Here is a 26,398-nt window from a genome sequence, read left to right as displayed (position 1 = left end):
AAAGAGTTCATTCCCTTAGTGCTTTCTTAGGTTTTAATCCTTTTAGCAGACCTTGCACAGAACTGTACGCATGTGCTTTTTTGTGCAAACTGTTGATAAGGCATTCAATCAATCAATCAATCAATCAATCAAAGGTAAAAGAACAAAACTGCGTTGCTTCGCCTGCGGGCTTAAAGCGCAGTAGTGCGCACGCCAGATTTTTTACCAATGACGAAACAGGATTCATTACTTTTTTTTCCTCTCTGAAACTTCCTGCATAGTGTGTGTATGTGTGTGAAGTGAAAATTGATTTCTAGCTGATTTAAACGATGTATCAGCTTTAGATCATGTACAGAACGTTAAGTGACTCTGCAGACAAGTTTCGGACTCTATGAATTGACAGCAAACCCGTCAACATTTTGTTTAATCAAGAAGAAGGTAAGATATCGAACTGTAACTTCACTTATTGTGGCGTGACTTCCGTCTCATGCAACTAATTTAGCAGTGGTGAAAAAAGTACTCAGATTCTTTACTTTAGTAAAAGTTTCAATACTGCAATGTAGAAATGTTCTGTTAGTAGTCCCGTACTCAAAATGTACTTGAGTAAAAGTACAAAAGTATTGGTATCAAAATGTACTTGACGTACCAAAAGTAGAACATTTTAATGTATGTTTTGTAATAATAATCAAAATCTACAAAGTAACTAGTAACTTATCATATAATTGTGGTGGAGTAAAAGTACAATATTTGCCTCTGAGATGTAGTGGAGTAGAAGTAAAAGTATTGAAAATTGAAAAAACCCAACCCGTCAACATTGTGTTTAATCAAGAGGTAAGATTAAGATATAACGTGTAACTTCACTTATTGTGGTCAATGTGGTGTGACGATCCGTCTCAAACAACTAATTTAGTCAAATGTTTCGTCTCAAATGTACTTAAAGTGCCAAAGGTAAATGTAGTCATTTAGACAAGAAATGTCCCATTTCAAGTATTCAACATGCATCTTTTGAAACTAGCTAAAGTATATATAGGGCTGAAGTGGTTACTGCATGTTTTCTAATAATAACAATCTACAAGGTAACTAAAGTTGTCAAATATTTTCAGTGGAGTAACGAGTACAATATTTGTCTCTGAGATGTAGTGGAATAGAAGTAAAAGTATAGAAAATTGGAAATACTCCAGTAAAGCAAAAGATACCTCAACATTGTACTTAAGTGCAGTACTTGAGAGTATGTTACTTTACACCACTGCTGTTGTGAAATGACTGTAGCATACCGAACACACACAACTCAATAAAGGACCACACTGTCCTTGTCTTAACTGGCATAGATAGCAGGTGTTGACTTCACCTGGGCCAACAATCAAGTAAGTAGGTAAACTTTCAAAACAATGTTATGGTGCTGTGGACCACGACATAAAACAATCAAGTCACATAAGAGCAATAAAACATCAAGAAATAAAGCAAAACATTGACCTGCACAGCACAATGTTCACAGTAGCTATGAATAAAAGGATCTTCTGACAGTTTAATCATATCGATCTATTTCATGCTTTTTGCATCCTGTAGCTATAAATGGCCGGGAATAATCTTATTAATAAGGTAATGTTCTTGCTTTGTCAAGATCAAATTGGGCTGATCACAAAGTGTTACGGATTTTTAATGTCACAATACTGCTCTGGCGACGTTGGTGAAATTCTTCTTCAGACAGAGCCAAATCCTAACCCTGTAATGTTGTGTTCATAATGTCACAGCAAGCAACAATAAACCATGGCAGACCCAAACAGACCTCAACGCAAAATGTCCACAGCAGGGGACAGTTTATACAAGATCTTGGGCTTGGAGAAGGGAGCATCCAACGAAGAGATCAAAAAGACATATAGGTATGTTTCCTGAAAAGACCCATTTATTCTTGTTCAGTTACTGTTATTAATTAGGTTCATATTATGGCTAGCCTGCTCTTTAAAAAATAAATAAAGCAATGCAACATTGCAGTGTTGCTAAGTTTTCTTTCTACACTACCCATAATCACTCAGACATTCATTTACAGGAAACTGGCGTTGAGGCATCATCCCGATAAGAATCCAGACAATCCAGAAGCTGCTGAGAAGTTCAAGGAGATCAACAACGCCAACAGCATCCTCAGCGACGAGGACAAACGGAAGATCTACGATGAGTACGGCTCTATGGGCCTCTACGTGGCTGAGCAGTTTGGGGAGGAGAGTGTGAAATACTACTTCCTCATGTCTAAGTGTTGGTTCAAGGTGAGAATCCTGTTCGGACCAGGGCTTGAGTGTAGACCAAGGGTTCCCAAACTTTTCAGGCCGCGACCACCCCAAAATAATCATATTTGAACTGACAAGCACTTGGAATTGTAGGAGTTGAGGCATTACATTTAGTTTGACTTGGTTCCACAGATAAATATTGTGAAAATAGCCGAAGATCTTGTAGATCGGCTAGTTTCACAATATTTACTTCTTTCTTACATACATATTTGACAACAAAGGAAGTCTAACAGTGCGCCTCAGCCTAAAGCGGCCAGTCCGGTACGTCACAGGGCCAGGGACAAGTTGGACAACAGATGCAGAAGAGATAAACGCTGGAGCAGCACGGACAGTTTAAGCCTTTTATTTATTTAGGTGCAAGTACACATAATGACTGACGTTTCGGTCTTACGACCTTCCTCGGTAGGAAGGTCGTAAGACCGAAACGTCAGTCATTGTACTTGCACCTAAATAAATAAAAGGCTTAAACTGTCCGTGCTGCTCCAGCGTTGATCTCCTCTATACATATTTGGCCAATTTGGTGTTAAAAAGGTCTTAAAAGGCATTAAATTGTACCTTTTAGAAATTTGCAGATACCCTGTATACACTTATACTGTATGTTGGTTTGTTCACTGTTGAGTGAGAAAACAATGATGCACATTAAGTTAGTCATCTGGGGAGTGGGGACACCCCCAAAATAATTTGGGGACCCGCCTGGGGTTCAGTTTGGGAACCACTGGTGTAGACTATAGAGTACTTGAATAAAGTCTGCCTCTCAAGACCATGGCTGGCTGTTATTGAGTCCATGTCAAGTAAAAGCCTTGCCGCCTTTGCCACTAAAGTCCTTTTCAAGATAATTGGAAGAATTCTGTCATAGTTTTTCAATTTACAGCAAGTCCCAACTTCTGACTTGGATACAAAGAGTATACTTTTGTTTTGCTTATTTAAAAAAATGTGAATTCTTAATTTTGAAAAGAAACAAATGCAAATATAAAAATACAAGCTCATCAATCTTTCTCTCTGTTGCTTCCTCTCAGACACTTGTGGTTTGCTGTAGTATTTTCACCTGCTGCTGTTGTTTCTGTTGCTGCTGTTTCTGCTGTGGGAGGTGCAAGTCTCCAGAAGATGAGATGGACTGTGGTTATATGGATGTCGATGACCTAGAGGCACAGGTCAGAGAACAGGATGGAGGTGAGTGAAGCCTGATTTATGCTTCGTGGTGCACTGAAAATAGCCAATATACAAGCATACAACGTGTCGCTTTGCAACGCATTGTGAGCTTGTTGATCTGCTATTTTTGACATGTGGCATGTGTTAACCCAAAACATAGACAATACAAAAAAGTCAACTACAGTTATAGATACCTGCGCACTGTGCAGAACTGTTTGGGTCAAAATGTCCATTAAACCATTAAAGCCCCTTTCTCTACTTTCTGGACTCTTACTTGTGTGTGGCCATGCACAAAATGTGACTAGGAAATGTTAATAGCAGCCCCCCTAGAGCCCAGCTCCCCCAAACACCCATTGCATTGACTATAATTGGTTACAATTCAAACCGCTATGTCAAAACATTTTACAGCAAAACGTTTTTGAGATAAAATTCACTTTTGTGGAAGACAGTCTGAAGGTGCCATGTACCCAGTTTGGAGTTAAATGAGCAAAACGTTGAAGACAGGAGATGGGTTTAATGTGTTAGTTTTACAGTTTATGAGAGTAATGGACTTCATATTTCTTGCCAACTTAAAGCATATGAAAGTTTATGCTCACTTGGGTCTACATTACCCAATCAGTATGTTGATGTGCCAAGTTTTGTTTTTTTGCATGTTTGAGAAGCTAGATTTCCTGGTTAGATAGAAGAAGGAAAAAAACGAAAGAAGAAGCAGATACATGATGAGGGACCGGCAGCATAGCTACCTGGCCCCTGATAAGAATACAGAATTCATTTCAGCATTATTTGATGCAACATTTTGATATTCAATACTAATTAATATTCTCACAGTGGTAAAGTACACGTTGTTCAGAAACAGCAATTTCACTCGTTGTGCTATTTTGTCTCACAGCAGGTGACACCATAGTGATTCAGCCGAGTCCTAATGCTACCTCTGACAATTCAGGTGAAGTTTATTGACCTGCTATTGTAGCAGAGTGGTGTAAAGAGAGAATGGCCGAAGTCCAAAATACGCTAACGTCATGTTACTCATGTAGACATCACATGAATCGGTTCCCGGAAGTCCTCTGGTGGTCCATTTGGACGCATTATACGGAGAGCATTTTTAACAACATATAGCACACTGACGTGTATGAAGTTGCATAAATATGACTTTAAAAAGAACGGTAAAATTTGCTAAAAAGAAGGAGTTCTCTGCTGAAAATGTTACGCCCACGAGTCTGCGACCCGACTCCGAATAAGCGGTTAAAGATGAATGGAAAATTCTCTAATATGAGTGTGAACAGCTAATGTTACCTGCTTTGTTGACATATTTAAATATATATATATTTAAAAACCTTGATTTGCTGTTTTTTGCTTTAAATGGTATAAGTATAAACCATTTATACTTAATTGATCAGTGTTCCCCAGGTGTCTATACTAGGCCCCCTCATTTACCTCGACACCAAATCTCTTTGCCAAAAATAGCTCATATACAAGGCAAGCTCACAACAGACACTAGGGTTTAAGTGGTTTAAAGTACACCACAAACGGTCTGTTCTGTTGCAGCTCTGCTGCGCTTGCTTGAGTTTGCTGTTAACTTCCGGGAACTGAACAGAACACGAACAGAACACCATTTGTAGTGAACAGAGTTGTCGCCACTCTCTTTACACCATTCTGGTTTGTAGTTCCTGTGCTTTGCTTTACTAACAACCAATATTTGTTTTAACAAATGGTAAAAATATACAGCGATAAGAGATTTTATAATATGTAATAAGAACTGCTGGATAGAAAATATGTATAATGTGACAGTGGAACCCCAGCTTATCTGTGTCTGAAGTCTTTTGGATATAGGAGCTGAAAATTGTGCTACCAACGTGAAATATCACTTTTAAGTCCCTTACGTTGTGGCTTATTAATCCTCTTTGTGAATGTCACGGATCAAATTAATGTACATTTATACTAAGCCAATATGTGTCTTGTTTCTCATTTGTAAATAATGGTTGGACCTATAGCCATCCACACTGCTGGATCTAACATGCATTAATCTTTTCTCCTATTGAAATAATGTTTGATTTTCGATTATGGGAATTGTAACTTGAATTTATACAGTATTTGACGCACTATGCTCAACCTAAACAGAACCTAACATTTAGCTTTATGCTACTTTAATTATAGCCTTAACGTTTTAGATAATGCATTTCCTAGGTGACTGGTCTTATTCACATTTCACTGCTTCCTCCTGCAGGTGAGAATGTGCCAATTGTGATCCAGCCCCACTCTACAGCCAATGGCAATTCAGGGCCTTCTGGCTCTTATGGCACTGCAGCGTACCACCTTGCAACAGAAGAATAAGTGAGTGGTTCTCTTGGTAGCAAGAATGCTTCTATAGAAGCTATACAATTAAACCATAGACAATGACCAACTCCTTTAGTGATTAACTTTGACCTTGGTTGGTCATGGGTTTGAATTCTATTCTTGCATCACAATTTTGAATGTTCTTTATATCTCCAAAGACTGCAGTTGCTATTTAAATGTACTTGTTATCAGAGAGAGGGTATTTGTTTACAGGAGTAAAGCAGATTTTGATCATGCAATTATGTCTTTGAAATACGTGGCAAGTCTTTCTTAATACTAAGGGTTTATCTTGGCTTTGATCAAACAATGTTGGCTATTTATTTAATCCAATTATGTTTATAATTGCCTTTATTTTTTCCTTTTTTTCCACTTATGGGTAAATTATGTTGCACATATAAGAAATGACAAAAGCCTGTTGAGCAAATACTGATCAATCCCTGTGAGTTCTTGGATGCTTGATATTGATGTGCAATTTAAACTCTTCAGTCTAAACATTACCACTGTTACATCGGGCCCTTTTGGCACATTCAAAAGCAAAGTCCTTAACATGTTGTAATCTCTTGAATGTATCACAATGGCCTGGGACAAATTAATAAAGACCATGGGGTGAGGTACTCGTATCCATTTGCAGCAGATGCAGTGAAACTGAAAGGTGCACACACTGAGAAGAGAGAGAACTGGTAGTAAACCAGATATAGTACACATGTGAGTTACACACTTGTAAATTCACATCCAAACCACTTATTTTTTACATTGTTGTAAAGAATTGTTATTACCCTGGGATGATGTTTGTTGACAGAAGACTGTAGAAATTTTGAATCAGTAGATATTGTAAGGCTAATCAAAAATGGATAGCATTGAGTTGAATCCATATGAACCAAATGCCCTGTCTGTGTCTATAAAGATCTCTTTGCTTATCAGAGTCTAGATCAAATGTAACATAAGACTAAACACACAAACATGACACATCCCCTCTATTGGCAACACAAATTGAGACATTTTACTCCCGCCCTAGATTTCCAATGCTTTATTTCCCTATAGGCCTAATTTGAACTGCCTTGTATGATGCTGTCGCATGCCAAAAATAGCAGATCCACAAGCGCAATGTGAATTTGTAGGTCTGCTATTTTTGGCGCACCACATCGTTGTATGGAGTATAAATTAAGCAATAGGGTTTTGCAGAAGAAAATGTCTGTGGCTAACTTAAGTCTAACATATTTTCACATTTTATTCTAATCTACAGCATTAATGACACCTGTTAATATCTCAATCGTGACATTTTAAGCAGTTATGAGCTTTTTAAACTTATATTGATTACATGTGTAACGGGTCGTAACAAAAAAAAAGAAGAAAAATGTGTTGCTTTTGTGGAGATTTTCTTGCTGAGCAAAGCGCGTGAATATCATAAGCCTTTGTTTGCTACAGAGCTGATTTTGTTCATTTATCCCAAACCCAATGCAAAAACTCCTTTGGAAATCTCTGGTGGGAGTAACTTCTTGGTTGACCTACAAAAAATAAATCATGTCACACTTTAAAGTGACATGAATTTGACTGCTAAGGCTTTATCATGTTTGAGTATTTTAGTCTTTGTCATTTGAAAGACCTTCAAATGATCTTGGGCATTAAAACAGATGTTCATGAATGTGTTGGTCTTCTCTGATTGATGTGATGTCCACTTTTGTGGGGCAGTCAACTTAGAATTCGTTCAATGGAATTTTTAATTTAGAATAGCCAATGCCAACAGATCTACTTTGCCCTACAACATGCAACAGCACATAGATCTGGGTGGGTTTTTATACTAGTGCTTTTTTCATACTAGTGCTTAGAATTTATATAACCTGAGAAATATACCCATAAATGTTGTTACACCCATGTCTGTGCTAACAATATTTTAAGCAAGAAAGTAAAATTTAAGATCCGTTTCAGTTACTCCTCTGCGTCAGAGAGCATACCTGAAGAGCCTTTTTGCGTGGTAGAGTGAGCCAGACAATCATTATTTAAAGAAGCTCTCTTTGAAAGGTGATACTCGCTCCATAGAGTGAGAGAGGTTTTATATTGGCTGTAACTACAGTCTTGTGAAATTATGGTGAAGATAGGAATTGTTTTTTGTGTGTGTGTGTGTGTGTGTGTGTGTGTGTGTGTGTGTGTGTGTGTGTGTGTGTGTGTGTGTGTGTGTGTGTGTGTGTGTGTGTGTGTGTGTGTGTGTGTGTGTGTGTGTGTGTGTGTGTGTGTGTGTGTGTGTGTGTGTGTGTGTGTATGTTTCATCTTGTTTCACTGCAGACTTTGTGTTTAGCCTTTATTAAAATACAGCCCAACATAATGGTGTGTATTAATTTGATATCTCATTTTTTAGTTTACTGTGTATAGAGACTGTTTGTTCACCCGTTCTACAGAGACCTGGCTGGGTCAATAGACCATATTAACAAGGCAGCCATTTTGCACTTGCAGTACATCATACATTGTCAGAGTGGGGTTTCCCTGCCCCCTAGTATGACATAAAAGAAAAATGGCTGATGGTATTTGCAAATAACTGTTTGGACTTATATACAAGATATGTTTGCTTCATTGAAACCACAATGACTGAAAACCAATTCATAGAAATACTTTTGCCAAGTAATTTAATACACTGATCTGAAACCGAAACCTTACTTGACACCGTCGGACTGGTTCCGATGCGGTAAACCAACCTGTACAATCCAGAGTGTTAAAACAAATCCTAAAAGTTATTTGCAAAATGTATTTGACCTAGGTTTAGTTTTGTCTTGGTCAGTGTGTCATGTAGTTTATGAAAATGTATTTTGCAGTTAACTGAAGTTGTATAACAAGTTATTTTCTTTTCCATGATTGTTTCTAAATACAGAAGTTCTTGTTCTAGAATCTAGATGGATATTATAATCTGCTTTTATTTTATTACATTGTCAAACTGTGTGATATTTTAAACTGTGGCGTTTTGATCAAAGATTAACACGAAATAGGCTTTATTTTGCTTTCCAGGACATTCCCTGAAATGATTACATTTCAAACAAATCTTTCCTGTCAGTTTTTACTTTGGGTACGGTATCTGCGTGCGTGTGCACGTGATCAAATAAAGTTGAGGAATACTGTAAATACACTGCATGAGTTTTCTTCTTCCAAGAAGTACCCGTATATGCATGCGTGCGGAGCCGTGCACACACAGTACACATAGTACCTAGAAATTCAAGTGTTCTTGATATTCGTAAGCATTTGCGCTTTATAGATACTGATTTCAAGTTGTGATAATCAGTGCATGAACTGGTCAAGCCAGCAGGGGGCCCTGATTATTCATTTAAAAAAGGTGAAGGCAGTAAGGCACAGGTCAGGCTGAAGTTAGTGGCTCCTGTTTACTGCAGTGGTTGAATTAATTGTTAAGATTCAAGACGGTTTAATGTTCTGTATCGCTATACAAGTACTGTATAAGAGTACAATTATTGGATTTTGGCAGCTCGACATTGCAGCAAATAGAAAACAGCAAAAAATAAATAAAATGTAATCCTATATTAAATTTGGCTGATGGATCTGACTCAGCCATAACTATATAAGGAGTTTCCAATGCAGCTACGCCCTGGAGTGTGTTGTCTATTATATGAAGATACGTTTAAAATGGGTGAAGTCGTCCTTTAATAAAAAAAACTGTTTTCCTCAAATAGGCCAACACAAATTAGTCCTGTTTTTCTCTGTTTCAAAGAAGAGGAAATACAATTGTTTGTCAACAAAAAAAGAAATAATTTCCACTTAAAAAAAAAAGAATCCAAATATCAACAGGATGTGGTCTATGCTACAGTATGTTGTAATTCTCACCTGCGTGAGCCCATGTAGCTTTTAAGTCAAGTCTTGTCATTGGCTCTTCGCAGCCCCAGCTCCCCACCCCTAGCTGAGCCAAGGCCACAGCCTTGCTTCTGTAAGTGTACACCTTTTTGGACCGTGGCAGATTTGTTAAGCTTGAAAAGCTTTATAGGAGCTTTAAAGGGGCTAACCTTTAGCAGGTTACATGGGAAAGAAATTGATTCTTATGCGATGCAATAAAAGATCTGGAAATATCAATGGATTTGGAGAAACACCCTCTCACTGAGGATTATTCTTCAGATCATTCAATCCCTCTCATAAGGTTGGTATATTTTCATAAATAGAGAGTTCGATTTAGTTTCAAAGATAACTTATGGGGATCTGAAATCTTCAAAAGAGGAAGGGAAGTCCGCACACTGTATAATAGCTCCCTGTAGAAAATTGTATTAGATTAGGTACAACGTTTCATCAGGTCTGGTCTGAAATCTTCCCCAGCACCTAAAGGAATGTTTAGTGTGCACATCTTATTTCCATTTGTTTTGGGATTGTCTATATTTGTGCATGCAATGTTTTTACAATAAGCACTAATACTTTCACTGTTTTGTGGTTTGAATAGAATTGTGTGCGTGCTCCTGGCAAATCACAATTTGTGGGCAAGGAAACATGACGTGGCTTATCACATAACACTTCTATGGGAACCATGTAACCTAATAGTACTTCCTTTCCCTCAGGCCATATCAGGACATTGTGGCGAGAAATGACTCCCCTTCTACAGAGAACAGTGACAGTAGATCTATTGGTGACAATGTAAGGCAGTCTCATGGACATTGCCATGAAAACGACACGGTGTCATTGATGGAAAGCCATGAGAAGCGCTTGGCCAAAAGGAGGCTTATTATGGCCTGTACTGTCAGCCTGTTCTTTATGGTAGGAGAAATGATTGGTAAGATGAAACTCAATCAAAATAACTTTACAGCTTTTCAAGTTACTCACCACACTGCCCACTACAGAGAAGACAGATACAGATAGAATATAGAACAAGAGATGTGTCTAGTGACATGTAGTGTTGTACTATCCCTTATTACTGAATGTGGTGTGGAGGAATTCTGGATCAATCAGAATTTTGAGGCAAACAGAGATGGAGACTTTAATATTGCTAAGAGAGAACTTTATTCCATGAGCTCACGGAAGAACAATAAACACAGGATGGTGGTTAAGTAGTTCTCTATTAAAAGCAGGTCTCAGGCAATGGTAATACATAAAGATAAGATGGGAGCTTGTGCCATAGTTTCAAGCTGTAGCCTAAAAAAAAATCTACAGCTGGAGTCCACAGTGTGCGAGCGTTCTCTTTTAGTTTTCATGTTACATTTTTCCGCTTACCACCTGCCCAACTTGGGGTGTGGTTGACTGGTTGTGCATGTCTTTCCTCCCTTTTAATGTCAAGCTGTAGCCTACTCATAACAATAAGTACATTCCAGGCCAGCATGTACTGCTGTCATGGTTCTATAATATTGAGATTGTGGACATAGGATAAGGCCAAGGATGAATAACATCTTCGTGTCAATGTTCGTCACAAGACAGCTCCTTACACAGCCTAGTACACACGAAAAAGACAGTAAGTCCATACCTAACAGTGAAAAGAAGAAATCATTTCACAGTGGTAAATAAAAAAGTGGTTAAACTATGACCTCCAGTCAATGATCACTGATCAGTATTAGACAACCAACTCCTTTGGGGTAATCTTTTGTCATTGTACATTTGCACATAAGTGAAACTTTGAATTTGCATTTACCCATCCTAATTATAGGAGCAATGAGCGCTATTAGTACAACGTTCAGGGAGCAGTTAAGGGTCTTTCTAAGCGACACTTCGACAAAAGCATTAATTGATGTATTTTCTATTGACATACAGTATTCTCTATAACTTTCATCAGTTTCATGCAATTCTATGCTAAAATGCTAAAACATCACCAAAACAAACCTCTTTACATTGCATTTGAGGACTTTAGTGATTCTGATGACATAGTTGCAGTTTTCCCTTTTGATGGCGCTGCTAGATTAATTGTAACTGTTTTCTGGTGTTCTGACATTGTTCCGTCCCCTACAGGTGGCTATGCAGCACACAGTCTGGCCATAATGACAGATGCAGCACATCTACTGGCAGACTTTGGCAGCATTATGATCAGTCTATTTTCTCTGTGGGTTTCATCCAAACCCCCCACAAAAAACATGACCTTTGGCTGGCATCGTGCAGGTTTGCTCAAAAGACCAAGAACTACCAATGATTTACATTTTTGTAAACCCCAAACATTGTACAAACCATTTATTATTCTTTTTGTATTGATTTATCAAGTCCACCGCAATCTTTTTTTGCACTTTATTTTTGCGTCCCATTGATTTATTATTTGATTCATAAATTGCTCTTGTACCTGCTCTTGTATGCAGGTGCCAATGACTAAACTTAAAAATTGTTCTCAAAATACAGAGATTCTTGGAGCATTGCTGTCACTTCTGTCCATTTGGACTGTGACTGGTGTGCTGGTGTTCGTAGCCACCCAGAGGATCATGAATGACGATTATGAGATCCACAGTCACATCATGGTCATCACTTCAGGCTGTGCTGTGGGTGTCAACATCCTGTAAGTGCGTGAGGTCACTCTCTTGTAATTGTTAGGACTCTTTATGGGGGCATTTCAGCCATACACCGATGCAACTAATGGCTAATTTATACTTTCTTGTACGACTGTGTGTTATTATTTTCAGTTGAACTGAACATCACTTATATTTGGTGAGCGACATGGCTGAAGTATACATTAAGCTTTCTCCAAGAGATTTTCATTCCAGTCTGTAATGTTATGGACATTTTTGGCTGTAATTGTGTTTGTCATTTGTTTTGAAGTCCTAAAAGGTGAAGTCTATAGCCACTTTCCATTGTTATTTTATTTAATTGTATTACTATCCATTCTAAATAGGCTTTCATTTGATTATTCAGAATGGCCCTAATCCTCCACCAGTCTGGAAGCTCACATGGTCACAGCCATGGTTTATCCTATAGCCAACCGAAAAGAGAGCACAGCCACTCCCATGGCAATACCAGTGTGAGGGCAGCTTTCATCCATGTTGTAGGGGACCTGTTGCAGAGTATCGGGGTCCTACTGGCTGCCATCATCATCTACTTTTGGGTCAGTACAAAGGGAAGCATGGGACACAATCTCTGTTGTAGAGTGGGACATAAAAAGAAAATCAGTGTCCCCCTTAACAACCATGATCAGTTGAGTCTGATATTAAAAGCTACCCTAATCACACTAATGTGTGCTTTTTCTGTATGATCCACAGCCCAAGTTAAAAATAGCGGATCCTCTTTGCACCTTCCTGTTTTCTCTTCTTGTTCTGGGAACAACGTTCAAAATCTTAAAGGATCTTTTAAGAATACTCATGGAAGGTAAAATCATGTTTCCAGTGTGGAAACATAAGCACATAAAGTATTTTTATGGATATATGTTGATACACATGCATCATGTCACGTGGTGTTATGTCCTGTCATTCTAGCCTTTGTGTCAACTAAATCAACACATCATTTCTCCCCATATACTGTATGTAAAAGTATTATTTGTCCCAACAGGTGCCCCTAAAGATACAAACGTTGACACTGTGAGAGAATTGCTGTTATCTGTAAGAGGCGTCAAGGCTACACACAATCTGCACATGTGGGGGCTCAGTATGAGCCATTCGCTGCTCTCTGTCCACGTGGCCATAGGTAAACTCACAGCTGAAACAAATAAACTCATGTCTGATCTGTACTGTACTTGGTACGACCGTATCAGTTTCTATTTTAAGCCTAGAGGCTGTTAGTTACAGAGTGGGCTCTGGCTTTTGGATTAACAATAACATCTATGTATCTTTTTACATTCAAGTATACTGTAGAATACTTTTTTTGCGGGGGGGGGCTTTAATGGCTTTATTCACAGGACAGTAGGCTGACAGGAAATGGGGAGAGAGATGGGGAGTGACATGATAGGTGGACCGCTACGCCAGTGGTCCAGGCCTATACTGTAGTTAGTATACTTAAGTCTACTGCAGGGGTCGGCAAATAAGTTTTGCCACAGGCACATTTTTAGATGGTGGGCCAGAACATAATCAGTGGCTAATTTAGGAACTGGCCCTGGCGGCAGACCATTTTGTACAATAATAACTATTGTATACAATAATAACTTGAGATAGCTAATGAATAAAGATTTGTGTGGTATAACTTCCCTTTTTCTTTCTTTCTTTTTGTATATCGCTGGCGGGACGGCTCTGGCCCACGTGCCGCCTATTGCCTACAACTAGTCTACTGTATATAAATGAACTGAAAAACACAGTTTATTAGTTGGTCTCTAAAGGTTTACATGACTTTCCCTTTGTCCGTGCGGTCCGTACCAAACATTTCTCTTGCTCACGCTGAGCTAGACTTAAAGCCTCATTTCTCGCAGGGGGTTAGGCAGGTAGAATCGCAACTAATGCTTCCAGAAGTGGTCCGCAAGCAACTGGCTGTATCTCCACCTTTTCTTACTTAGGATTATTTTGATCCTGTCGTGAGGTTCCGGGCGGGGCTTCTGGGGGCCTGTTTCATTCGGTCAATGCGGGAAGTCATATCACCCGTGCCACCGGGCACGTATAGCCGAACACCGAACATCAACTGTTCTAATCCGTCCGTCTATGCCTGGCCTGACCTTAGTCACTTTTCCAGTAGGCCACGATGCCTGAGGCAACTGGGGGTCTATGATCAATCATCACTGTCATTGGTTTGGAGATTTGGTTCCTCAGTTTGCCATTTCTGACGGCTCTGGAGGTTAGGCAGGTAGAATCGCAAGTAATGCTTCCAGAAGTGGTCCGCAAGCAACTGGCTGTGTCTCCACCTTTCCTTACTCAGCATCTCAGACTCATCATAGATGACCTGAGGCAATGATGCATCCGGCCGCCTCATAAGAAGGATGTTTGGTGTCACTGGGTCCGGATCCGCAATGTCTGATGATGCATATCCTAGTGGTTTCGTGTTGAGGATTCCTTCTACCTCTATGAGGAGTGTCCTCAGTACCGCTTCGGGAACCGACTGGGCACCCAGGGTAACCTGCAGGGCCCGCTTTACCGAGCGGATTTCTCTCTCCCAGCACCCTCTGTGGTGTGGGGCGCATGGCTTCATGGTATGGATGGTGTGGGGTTGGTTAAGTCCAGATGACAAGAATATGACAATGATTTTAGTGAAATTTATACTTAAGCAGTATTTATATTATATTTGTTATTAGTGTCCATATGTCCTCTGGAACAAAAGGGTTTATAGTGAGAACTTACTTCACTTGTTCCTTAAGCTTGTATAATTGTATTACTTTGTGTTTTATAAATAAAGCACTTTTAAACTGAAGATGATGGCCAATGTTGATAAGAAAAAAAAGAAAATAATATTGTATTGATATCGTGAGTCCATATCGTGTATCTCATCGTATCATGAAATTAGTGTCGGAACACCCCTATCTCTAACACAAAGCAAATGTTCTGTTTATTGTTCAGAGGAAGATGCCAACCCACAGATGGTCCTCATGGAGTCAACAGATCTTCTCCGCTCTGAGTTTGGATTTTCCAGCATCACAGTCCAAGTGGAACATTTCTCTGATGACATGGTCTACTGCACAAAGTGCCAAGACCTCATAGACTGAACACTGATTGTGGCAAAAACCATTGACACTTTTGGGAAAGCCAGTGGATTTTTGGTTTGTTCTTTGTTTTAATACTTACTGTGCAACTAAGGTGTGTTGTGCATTTGTAACTACAGCCTGTAACAATGTCTTGACATGCTGTATTAGAAATACACCCAAAGGACCACATTGGAAATAGGCTCTTTATATTTATTATGTTATATCCTTTTGACAGATATTTACATGCATTTTGTAAATAAAGATGTCAATCAATGAGGATTTTACTGTGTACTATTTCTGAATCATAGTCAAAAGGTTGAAGATATATTTTACAAAATTGGAAAAACGTGATTTTCTTTTGCAGTTTATTACATATAACAAATATGACCACAAGAAACGTAATTCCTCTTAACAGTGTAGGTACTTCATTATATTGTATGTGTTGAATACAATATGAAGTACAGCTACATGTTAACTAAATCTATGTTTATTCAGACAATGCATATAAAGTCTTCACACAATGTTAAAAAAAAAGCTCTTGTGAATTCAGGACTACATAACTAACCAAAGATAAAGGACTACACCAGGCCAGCTTTTTTCACATACAGTATGGGTCCTTTGTCAAAAAGTCTGGTGTGGTCATTTAAATCTAAGGCACACAGATCTGGGTTTATCCCAGTGATTGTCTTTTTCACATAATGTTGTATAATTGGTTATTGAATAATACAGTAGGGATGAATGAAAAAACTAAAATGTCAACACAAACAAATAAAACCTTGCCTGACCCAGCATCTCTTGTTATATGTTGCTCCATTCCTGAGATATGACTGATTGTGTCATTTTGACCTTGAGGACCTAAAAGTTATCCTACCTATTCCCACCCAGTTTCATGACAAAGAACGCATCCATTATCAAGTTACTTCTTTCACAGACAGAAGTTATTAATAGTTAAAGTGAAAATCATTTGCACAATTAATTTCTTCTGCCGTTGTAAGAGGTCAGATCAAGCCCTTTGGATGTTCTGGTGTGTGTGCCTGTGGATTTCACTGGTATGTGCCACTGGATTTCACTGACTTCAGTTTCCCAAAATAAACGTATTAACACTAATAATATCTACAATTAACCAAAGAGATAAAGATTATGGTAATGCTATCACACTTTTTGGGGAAACTAGCTGGATCTGGTTGAACGTCCCTACCGATGAGCCGGCTTCGGGCGACCATCTTTCCAGTAATTGGCATAGGCCTCCTCGAACATGTTCTTGCAGGATATTCTAGCATTAAGTTTGGAGCAGATGAGGAAAGAACCACCCATCTTGCGGTGGAGGGAGTAGGTCTCCTCCGGTGGAGGTGTGAGGCGTTCCCTCAACATCACGGGGATGAGCTGGTGGATGCGTTCCGTGGTGCTCTGGGCTCCAAAGTGGAAGGGCTCAGTGGATGAGAAGGCCTCCCCCAGGATCATCACTGCATCCACATGGGCATTCTCCATAGCCTTGTAAGACATCATTAGCAGTGGTGGAAACATAACTCAATTTTACTTAAGTAAAAGTATCAATACTGCAATGTAGAAATACTCTGTTACAAGTAAAAGTCCAGAATTCAAAATGTACTTGAGTAAAAGTACAAAAGTATTGGTATCAAAATGGACTTAAAGTACCAAAAGTAGAAAGTACTCATTATGCAGAATGTCCCATTTCACAAGTTTTCAAATGAATAAAATGCATACAAATCATTTGAAAATAGCAGATCTACAAGCTCACAATGCGTCGCATTGTGAGTTTGTAGATCGGCTATTTTCAAATGGCCGAAATGTATATAGGGCTGAAGTGGGTAATGTATGTTTTGTAATAATAATCAAAATCTACAAAGTAACTAGTAACTAAAGTTTTCAGATAATTGTAGTGGAGTAAAAGTACATTATTTGCTATGAGATGTAGTGGAGTAGAAGTAAAAGTACTGAAAATTGGAAATACTTCAGTAAAGTAAAAAAATACCTCAAAATTGTACTTAAGTACAGTACTTGAGTAAATGTACTTATTGTAGTATCTTTACACCACTGATCATTAGTGAACACAACTTTTAAGTAAGGGATGATGTACCATGACAGTCGTTATTTGTGCCTTCCTGGTTTGCCTTGAAGGGGTTTATTTACCAATAATCCTTAACTACTTAAATCCTATATACTTCGTTGACCGGAGTCCCACAGGGGTCTAAGTCACCTTCGTTATTCCCTTTACACAAAATCTCTTTACCGAAAACAGCCGATCTGCGATTTCCACTGAATGTATGTGCGCCCCCAGCATAGGGACACTAGGGTTCAAGTGGTTAATGACTGTACAGTAGGTCAATCTTTTATATATTTTGACAGTGGTAGGGCATCACTGTATGTCAACTAAGCCACTACACTTCCTCAGCAGTCATATTTATAGCAGAACATGTTTCTATACTTTCTTGTACATTTTTGTACTATACTGTAAATAATCAGTTACATTTTCTTTTTCTTTCCAGACCTTTCAGCATAGGAACACTGTAGAATTGATGTTCAAGTTGTTTCTCCTTTATCAAGTTCCAGTGTTATCGAGTTTCTGATTCATACCTTTGTCTCATAGCCTGTGAGGAACTTCATATCCCTTGATCTCAGCAATACACCTTCCCTGTCTTTGTCTCCTGCTGCCTTGATCAACTGAAGATAAGAGGAGATGTGGTTTTTAATGCAGCACTTGACACACTTGAGGTGTGTTTTTTAATGTAGCACTTGACACACTTGAGGTGAACAGTTGACTGAATCAGATTTAAAGCCATGCATATGACATTACAGTCATATAATAAACTCATTGCCTGTGGATATTGGCCGGATTGTAACTGTTGAGCAATCTCATGTGATGTTAGTTGTTGGAAGAGTTAAAGAAACGCACATGTCTGGCTGAAGATGTTAGCTATCACCTTCAGTATCTATAGCCACTACTGCTGTAAATACATGGCAAGCGTCACTTCCAGTTTGCATTCTCCTTCCAAGACCTTTTCACACTTGACCACATAAAGATTCTAAATGGGCAATGTTTAGTTCCTGTTGCAGTGTTGTGAATATCAGTGCCTGACAGGAAATTAAGTCTATAACTTTATTGCCTCTCAATAAAAATGAAATAAAATGCAAACAATTGCCATTGTCAACCAGTAGGTGTCATACCCAGCACCCAGGTCAACATTTCTCAATGGAGTAGGGAGACCACCTCCAACCAGATGGTTGTATGTTAACATACTCCATACAGGAGTTTTATACCATACAGATTATTTATAATAACGATTCATTAAAATTAAAACGAGTCATTAAAATACATCCCAGATTTCATCTTAAAAATAAAAGTGCTAATTGTTTTGTTTATATTGACAATCTCTTGTGCAAGATGAATTTCACGAGCAACTAGACAGGTTTTTATCATAACTTGGTTTCTTACCTCAATGTAGGAATCAGTGAAACTCTCATCAAATGCTCGAGTAGACCCAAAATCTAATAGAGCAACCTGAGTGAAAGAGGTAGAAATACCTTAGTGAAATGAAAACTATGGCATCTGTATGGATGCAAGTTTATCGCAGCTTCATATTCATACATAACAATAGTATATGTACTGTATATGAATACTTTATTATGATATCAAACTTACCTTGTTAGCCTGTGTATCAAAGAAGAAGTTGGACCAGTTTGGATCAGTCTGCATGAACCTGAACTCAAACAGCTCCCTCAAACATAACGTCAAGATTTGTTCACAAATCTAGAAGAGGAAAAACATGACAAGTCAGTGCATTTTTTAAACATAATGTTAAATTGTAGGAAATCTTCAGTCTGGATTCTTTTTTTTCTTTTTTTTGTAATTTTTTTATCCCACAATTGTGTAACCCTTTTTCACCCGGTGCCAATTCTGCATTCTTTTACTTGAAGAAATGGCAATGAGAGCTACTATGCTCAAAACAACAGATGCTTTCATTAAATGTCAGGAGTTTCTATCAGGATTGTGGTGTTTAAAGCAGTTACAAGATGAACTTGTCTTGCTAAGATTTTCTGGCAAGACACCAGGAAGTTTTAAAAGGCTGAGCATCTCAGCATTTGGCACATCAACCTTGAACTTCCCAAAGTAGGACCACCTCTTGGCAGGGAAAAGGCATGTGGTGTTAAAAGCTGTGTGAAGTTCTATGGGTGTACCTCGTTCCTGAGCTCCTGAGAGAGATTTGTGGCTTGGTCCAGGGGGAAACCCTGCACCAGTCTGGTGGTGAGGACACGCTGGCTGCTCAGCTCATCAATCACATCAGGCACGTAGAAATAAGGGTGATCTTTCAACAACCCCCTGTGTCATAACAACAAACTACAGGTAAGTTAAAAGGCAAGGGTAGACTGATAAACACATCACCATAGTATCTTGGAGATATCACAAAGACAGTGGCTTTTTTGAATAGAGAGAGAGAGAGAGAGAGAGATTCCAATTCATAGCATTATTGCGATAGTAAAGACATTTTAGTACACAATGTGGACATTTGAAATAATTTACAGTAAAATCATTCAATCTCCTTTCATATGAGATTGTTTATAAACGAAAAAAACGAAAATTAATTATTTAAACCCAAATCAAAATGGAATACTTAAAACCTGCAATGGTGTGTAAAACCACAATTGCAGGGCAACAAATCATTAGATCATTATGATCACAATATAATATCTTCCATATTATCCAGCCGTAACAAAATCAAGATGATATAATTTGCTGTCGGGCAGAAAGTTATTTTTTCCATAGATCTACAAGTAGATCGGCTATTTTCACAATTCTAAAATAGAAGGTTTCCACCCGACATCGACGATATGACGAAGTCAGCCAACTCACTGGAATTTTTTGGAACACTCTGCCTCTCTTACGTAGTCGCACTCAAGTGCCAGCTCACGGTTCATAACCTTAATCAAGTGCTCAGGAAATAGACCTGTCGATACGAGTTAAAAGAGGAAATAAAATTAAAAACATGACAGTCTGAATAGTGAACATTATAGTTTTAAGTATATTATAGCTAGTCTTTTCAGTGTTTTACCTTCAGGTAGTGCATTGCTTAAGCTGAGAACAGTCATGATATTGTTCACATCACTGTCGATACTCTGGGCAACTCCAGGGTACTAAGAGAAATGCAAATGTAACTAAAATATTATTTCAATCTCATTCAATCACACACCTTACACTAATGAACTCTATGACACCTGGGATGCAACACAACCCCCTGAATCTCACCTGAATCTTCATAGCCACTTCTGTACCATCTTTCAACCTTGCAAGATGCACCTGGCCAATAGATGCAGCTGCAAATGGCTTGTCTTCAAAGTACTCTACCTTGTCTCTCCAGTTTGGCCCAAGGTCACTGACAATGACTTTCTGTTGTAGAGATGAACAAAAGAACAAATAGATTATCTGTGAAATTGATAATTACATGTACTTAATTAGCTACAACTTAACACACTGTACCATCATCTGTTTGGTAGGCATGAAGTCTGCACTTTGTCGAACGCGTTCAAAGATTTTGGCCAACTGAGGGTTAATGAAGGCGTCATCTGAGAGTAGGAAAGAAACAATCAAATTATATACCGTAGAAGAAAATATGAATAGAACTAATTAAGAGACATCAGTTCAGTTTGACATCAGTTAACAACCAAGCAAGGACACTTAATACAAAGTAGCAATAAAACTGTGCTGTATGCAGTTTTGAAGGTAGTGCAATATACCTTGGAATACCAAACATGTCAACACTGTCACTATGCTGTATTTGTGAAGACAACAGCGCAGCACACTATACTGCCCATCATTTTCTGAGAGCAAATTTAGGCCCTGAGGCCCACAATAGTATTCCTGGAATGGCGCTTATTGTGTTCAGCTGGTTCAGAGGTTTATTTTAGGCGATGACATTTCACTGATGGTTCAAGGATCTTGCTTGCTGGTCACTGTGGATGAGGCGAAGGATACAGCACTCCAACTTGTTGGGAAGATGATGTATGAGTTGACTTTCTGTGTATATTTTTGGTTGCTGTTGAATGTGTATTTGTAGAAACATGCTGGGCAGCATGTCTTGCACTATGCCGTTCAGTATATAAATGTCCCATTGACCTTGTACAATGACTGTTAGTAATGACTTTATTGTAGGCCAACTTGTGAGTCAAATACAGTCAAGTATCTACATTTGGTCACTCCTCACCTTGAATGCTGAGCATCTGCCCCATTTTGAGAGCAGCGCCTCGAACCTTGCATAGTGTTCGGACAATTCGTTCAGCATTTGCTTCTGAGAGAAAGGCATTGGTATCCATAACAGACGTTTTATCCCCTAAACAAAAATGGACACTGTGTTATCAATTGAATAGGGGTGCAATGAATGGTTGAGTAGTCTGTCTCTATTGGCTAATACTCTAGTCTTCCAGAAAATATTGTTATAAGAAACATCTGTTTTTGGTAATGCTAAATGGCTGTACATTACATGTGATTTGTAACACACATCCTATACAATTCTATGTGTGTGGTAATGTGCACTACCATTACCAGACAGTTGAGCCCACTTCATAAAACAATATGCTAAAATTACCACTTTGTTGTTTGGGTGTAAAGCTCTTCTTTGCCACTTCAGCAATTGCTCCAAGGCCAAGTCCAAATGCCAGACCTGCATAACACAGCACAGATCAATGAACGCAATTCATCTGAACAGCAATACATTATTTTAAACAGAGCAACAAAAAATATCAACCCCTAAAGTAAAGCAACGTCAAGTATTTGTCAAGTATTGCAGCCAAACCCACATGCCTATTCTTATCAAACAGTTGGATCCAGGCCTCAATAACACAGCACTTATCAATGAATGCAATTAATCTGAACAGCCGGACACCATTTTAAATAGAGAAACAAAAATATCTAGTAAAGCAGGTGTCAAGTATTTGTCAAGTATTGCAGCTTAACATTTGAGAGCCCACACACCTATTCTTATCAAACAGTTGGATCTGGTGGCAGGGGCAAAAAACAAGCAAACCTTGCTGAGGGTTTGAGAACTTGTGATAAGAATTATCAGTATAGTAGCACTAAATTAACTGGCATAGTTCTAACCTCTAAAGAGCGACTTTGAGAACCATTGGGAGTTGAGGTGTGAATTTAGAAGTGGTTCTAATAAAGTCAACACTGCAAGTTGAGAACACATTTGATATTGCTTGTGTTCTACAGCCAGTGAGAAGAGCTAGCCTGTTAGTAATCCCAGAAGCTCTCGCTTAAAGCCTGTTAGATATGTCCCAGAAAGATTTTCTCAGCTGTCCCAGAAAGATTTCCTCAGCTATCCATACAGTATGTTGTAATTCCATTCCTGTGCAAAAGCACACATCGGCACTTCCCACACTCTGTCCATAGCACTAGAGAGCTGATGAATGATAAGAAACACATTGTTTACATAGGTACAGCAATATGAACATGGTGGAAGTCTTTTTATTGCATTTCTTTTTGTTATTTTTATTTTCATCGTATTGTGTTTTTATTGTAATATGGATCTCCCTTGGGTCTGAAATAAAGATTGAATTGAATATGGAACACAGTATTTTTAATAACTTGAACCTTTTATTTGTTCTGGGAAGTCTTGCATTTTTTGCCAAGCTTTCATGCTCTTACATGCGTCCATAGAGTTCACTTTTCCACTACATGGATGGATGGTACCGACTCGGCTCGACTCACATTCATTAACGTAAGGACTTACTAGCCCCTCAATGTAGCTGATCATCATAGCATCAACCCTCTGCATGGAAAGTGAAGAACAATGCCAACTTGTCTGGAGGTTACCTCTATTCAACCTATACAGTCCAACAAATAGTTTCTGATAACATTTTAGGTGAATCAAAATTGATTCATTTCACATTTACAATAGTTACAAAGTTTGTTAACAATATTCAGGAGCTTCCATGCAGTTATAGGAGAGTCCATTGTACCGCAATTACAAAAATCAATTACTGTAGTGACGATTCCCTGACCAATCAGTCGTCTGCTGTTTTTTCATGTCACTTGGCATCACCTCAGCTTGCTTGAAACCTCGACAGTGGTGATACCAAAAAATGTACTAGGTACTGTACCAAGTACTACCAAGTACCCAATGGAAAACCAGGGAAGGCAAGTTGAGTCAGTAATGTGCAATGGAAAAGCAGTGTCTGTCTGATACCTAGGAGCCCCCTGATGTAACCAGTCTTGCACTGTTGAATACAGTTTCTCCACTGACACATTAGGGGGTGCTTAAGGTCAATTATTATTTTTATTTTTTGTCTCCCCAATTTAGTTGTTAATCGCCAATTATTTCCTCCCCACACTCAATTCTGTGTTGTCACTGCTGTTTCCTACCGACTCACCTGCCAGTGAGGGGCCGCCACCGGGAGGACATAGGGCCTCCGCCCTGCTCCTCCCGTCCAATACTCCCTGCTGACAGGTGCCAACCCAGCCCATTGGAGTATGTGCACTGACAAATATCACCCTCCCCATCCGGCTTCCCTCGCTACTAGGCTTCCCTTGACCGAACAGGGGCCAATTGTGTTCGTATAGACGCTCGACAAGGCCGGATGCACCGGGGTGGATTCAAACTCCTAGACTCCGCAGTGGTGGGTACCTACTTTACGACTGCACCACTCGAGCGCCCTGCTTTAGGTAAATTGAATCATAGTTGTTGAGGAAAAGTGGGATTTGAAACAGGTAAGCGTCCAGGCCACTCCAAACACCGTACCAGATACTCATGTGTCACACTTCAATGAGTGTGACCTCAAAGAGGAAGTGGTGACATAATAATGAATACACCATCATGTATGCATGCTTCTTCAGATCAGCAGACCTACCTCCAAAATTGACCAGTCTCCCAAGTCGCGTGACAGGCACCTTGCGCTCTCTGGCACTCTCACTGAGCTGGAATAAAAATTAAGAAAGTTTCAACTCATATTATTAATAAAAATCATCCCTGTGCAGTGCTGGCAGAGAACTTACAGGCACAGCAGTGTCTGTCTTCAAATTGAAGTACGGATCAAAAGTGATTCAATATTGTTTAACACTTGAAAGAAGATACCACTTGTTTGTGTTGCTTGGAGTCAATCTTCTTCTTGTTTCTTGCTTTATCAATATCCTTTGATGTCAGCCGTCCTACAGTGGAATTGTCCTGGTTATATAGCCTTGTATGTCCAGAGAATGGACGACTTGACCAGTCCCTTTGATAATTGAGGTGTTTATTGCTAGACCTTCCAACGCAGGCCCCCTGTCCAGGACACATGTTTCCAGAAACACTGAGACATGCTCCTGCCATTGTTGAATACTTGTGAATGGATGCTGTGACGGCTCTGTGGATGCCGATATTTTGCGGTTTCTTGGGCACCTCCTATAATGGAAAATGTGAATCAAATTAGCTGGCATGTGCTTAAAGGTAGGGCAAGTAATATATTTGTGTTAAAATAAGTGCTAAATAGCTCTATATTCTGATAGTACACATTGTTATAGACTAGTAGATCATATATATATATATATATATATATATATATATATATATATATATATATATATATATATATATATATATATATATATATACACACACATATATATATATATATATACACACATACACATATTAACATATATATATATATATATATATATATATATATATATATATATACACACACATATATTAACAGGAGTCTCCCTGTCTCTCCAGCTCTTTAGTAAACAGAAAATTGATTTTCAGCTCGGGATACCAATTTCATCCAATCAGGAGAGAGAACTGACTCGATTCAGGATAAACAAGTGAATTTATTAGTGATGACAAATAAATAGACAAAATGGAACTGGAACACTATAAAATTGAAGCTGATGAATGGGTACTCTCGCCTGACTGTACTAACTACAGTGCTCAATGCCTAGAGATGGCGACACATTCTTGAGCCACTCATCTCGTTAAAAACGTTACAGCATTCTGTTGTAGCCTACTGACAGTCACAATGGTAAAGGAGTTATCTGGGTTAACATCTTTTGTGAAACCCTATCCCCTCCTGCAGGAGCCCGGAGACATAAATATTGTGGTTGAATGCTCACCTTTGCTGAGCTGGGGCCATACATAATAGTGGCAGTGGAGTTTACCAGTCTCTGGGTTCTGATGCTGTGCTGGCTGTTCGCCTGAGTTCTGCTGGCCACTTGCTTCATCCAGGCCATCCCCCTCCACACCACCACCATGTCACCTGTCATGGTGTACTTTTCAGACCTGCACAGCCAAAAATAACAAGAGTGGGGGCAATTGTTTTGCAGTGGGTTGTGTGATCAGTTAGAGACGAAATGTTTGGGGGCACTATGAAGCTGTCTTTCAGCCACAGGGTGGCTGGTGTGTTTTAGACAAGATGGCATCATTATCTTTGGCATAACAATGCATTAAAGCCTTGTTTGTCAAAACACATGGCTGGTACAAAACTTTATTGCATACCCTTCACTTGCCTTGCAACAACATGCAAAACAAATACTGATAGAAGTGTAATATTAACTTAGTTGGCCGTGTGAATGGATAAGGAGCCAAGAAAGATAACATGCAAAAGTTAATAACATATAAAACTAAATCTAATCCCAATAGACTGAAGCTAAATGGAGTTATTCAGATAAGAATGGCACTTCATTAAAAGAAATGTATCAATCAATCAAAGGAAAACTTACCCCAAACGCCACAAACGGTAACAGTAAAGAATAGCTAGAGAATCGTACTCGTCTCCGACGTATATTTGATTATAGGCATATAATGCATGGTCAAACAGCAACAGAAGCTGATCGTTCACCTTGCTTTGACCTGACACAGTTTCTTCACCAACACTACGAGGGGAAACAGACCAGTGAAGGACATGCAAATGCACCCGACGGTAGTTTTAATACATGTGGACCGGACCAATGAAGCCAAGTTCAGCAACATCTCCAAGTGTCAACAGATATTCTAATGGTCGGAGAGGCTGTCAGTTGCTCCAGCAAAGCGTGACGCTTGACGCCCACTGCGCTCAGGGGGTGTTCCTGTTCTAATACAGACTGTCTCTGTGACCAACGGCGGTGGTGGAACAACTTTAAGTAGCCTACTTAAAGCCTTTAACTTAGGTAAAAGTATCAATACTACGTAACTACGATGCAGAAATACTC

At 39.0% G+C, this 26,398-nt stretch overlaps 3 protein-coding genes across 5 annotated transcripts; 2 read left to right on the top strand and 1 right to left on the bottom strand.

Moving 5' to 3' along the window:
- Positions 1-250: 250 nt before the first annotated feature.
- dnajc5gb (DnaJ (Hsp40) homolog, subfamily C, member 5 gamma b) lies at positions 251-6,197 on the top strand. 2 transcript variants are annotated; one of them, XM_084045097.1, is made up of 6 exons: positions 251-417; positions 1,731-1,859; positions 2,027-2,240; positions 3,278-3,431; positions 4,300-4,353; positions 5,635-6,197. In XM_084045097.1, the coding sequence occupies exons 2-6, from the start codon at positions 1,747-1,749 to the stop codon at positions 5,739-5,741; spliced, it is 642 nt and encodes a 213-aa protein (XP_083901223.1). In that variant the 5' UTR covers positions 251-417; positions 1,731-1,746; the 3' UTR covers positions 5,742-6,197. The 2 variants fall into 2 exon arrangements, with proteins under 2 accessions (XP_083901223.1, XP_083901224.1); XM_084045098.1 differs by lacking the exon at positions 4,300-4,353.
- A 3,484-nt stretch (positions 6,198-9,681) lies between these two features.
- Positions 9,682-15,443, top strand: LOC311036735 (proton-coupled zinc antiporter SLC30A2-like). The gene is made up of 8 exons (XM_084045649.1): positions 9,682-9,870; positions 10,280-10,491; positions 11,655-11,801; positions 12,033-12,186; positions 12,540-12,729; positions 12,884-12,989; positions 13,170-13,304; positions 15,095-15,443. The coding sequence occupies exons 1-8, from the start codon at positions 9,806-9,808 to the stop codon at positions 15,238-15,240; spliced, it is 1,155 nt and encodes a 384-aa protein (XP_083901775.1). The 5' UTR covers positions 9,682-9,805; the 3' UTR covers positions 15,241-15,443.
- Positions 15,444-15,561: 118 nt separating this feature from the next.
- coq8ab (coenzyme Q8A-b) lies at positions 15,562-26,148 on the bottom strand. 2 transcript variants are annotated; one of them, XM_084045647.1, is made up of 15 exons: positions 26,050-26,135; positions 25,325-25,490; positions 24,306-24,611; positions 24,082-24,148; positions 21,819-21,893; positions 21,438-21,563; positions 20,714-20,799; positions 20,483-20,623; positions 20,289-20,370; positions 20,090-20,183; positions 19,417-19,558; positions 18,881-18,988; positions 18,674-18,739; positions 17,815-17,901; positions 15,562-16,710 (listed from the first exon to the last, which is right to left on the bottom strand). In XM_084045647.1, the coding sequence occupies exons 1-15, from the start codon at positions 26,112-26,114 to the stop codon at positions 16,414-16,416; spliced, it is 1,908 nt and encodes a 635-aa protein (XP_083901773.1). In that variant the 5' UTR covers positions 26,115-26,135; the 3' UTR covers positions 15,562-16,413. The 2 variants fall into 2 exon arrangements, with proteins under 2 accessions (XP_083901773.1, XP_083901774.1); XM_084045648.1 differs by having other exon boundaries at positions 15,578-16,710; positions 25,931-26,148.
- Between the last annotated feature and the right edge of the window lie 250 nt (positions 26,149-26,398).

This window comes from Gymnoscopelus microlampas (assembly GCF_963454915.1).
Source record: "Gymnoscopelus microlampas genome assembly, chromosome: 20".
NCBI lineage: Eukaryota > Metazoa > Chordata > Actinopteri > Myctophiformes > Myctophidae > Gymnoscopelus > Gymnoscopelus microlampas.
The sequence above is the reverse complement of the archived record's forward strand: the minus strand, read 5'-3'. Positions and strand labels throughout refer to the sequence as shown.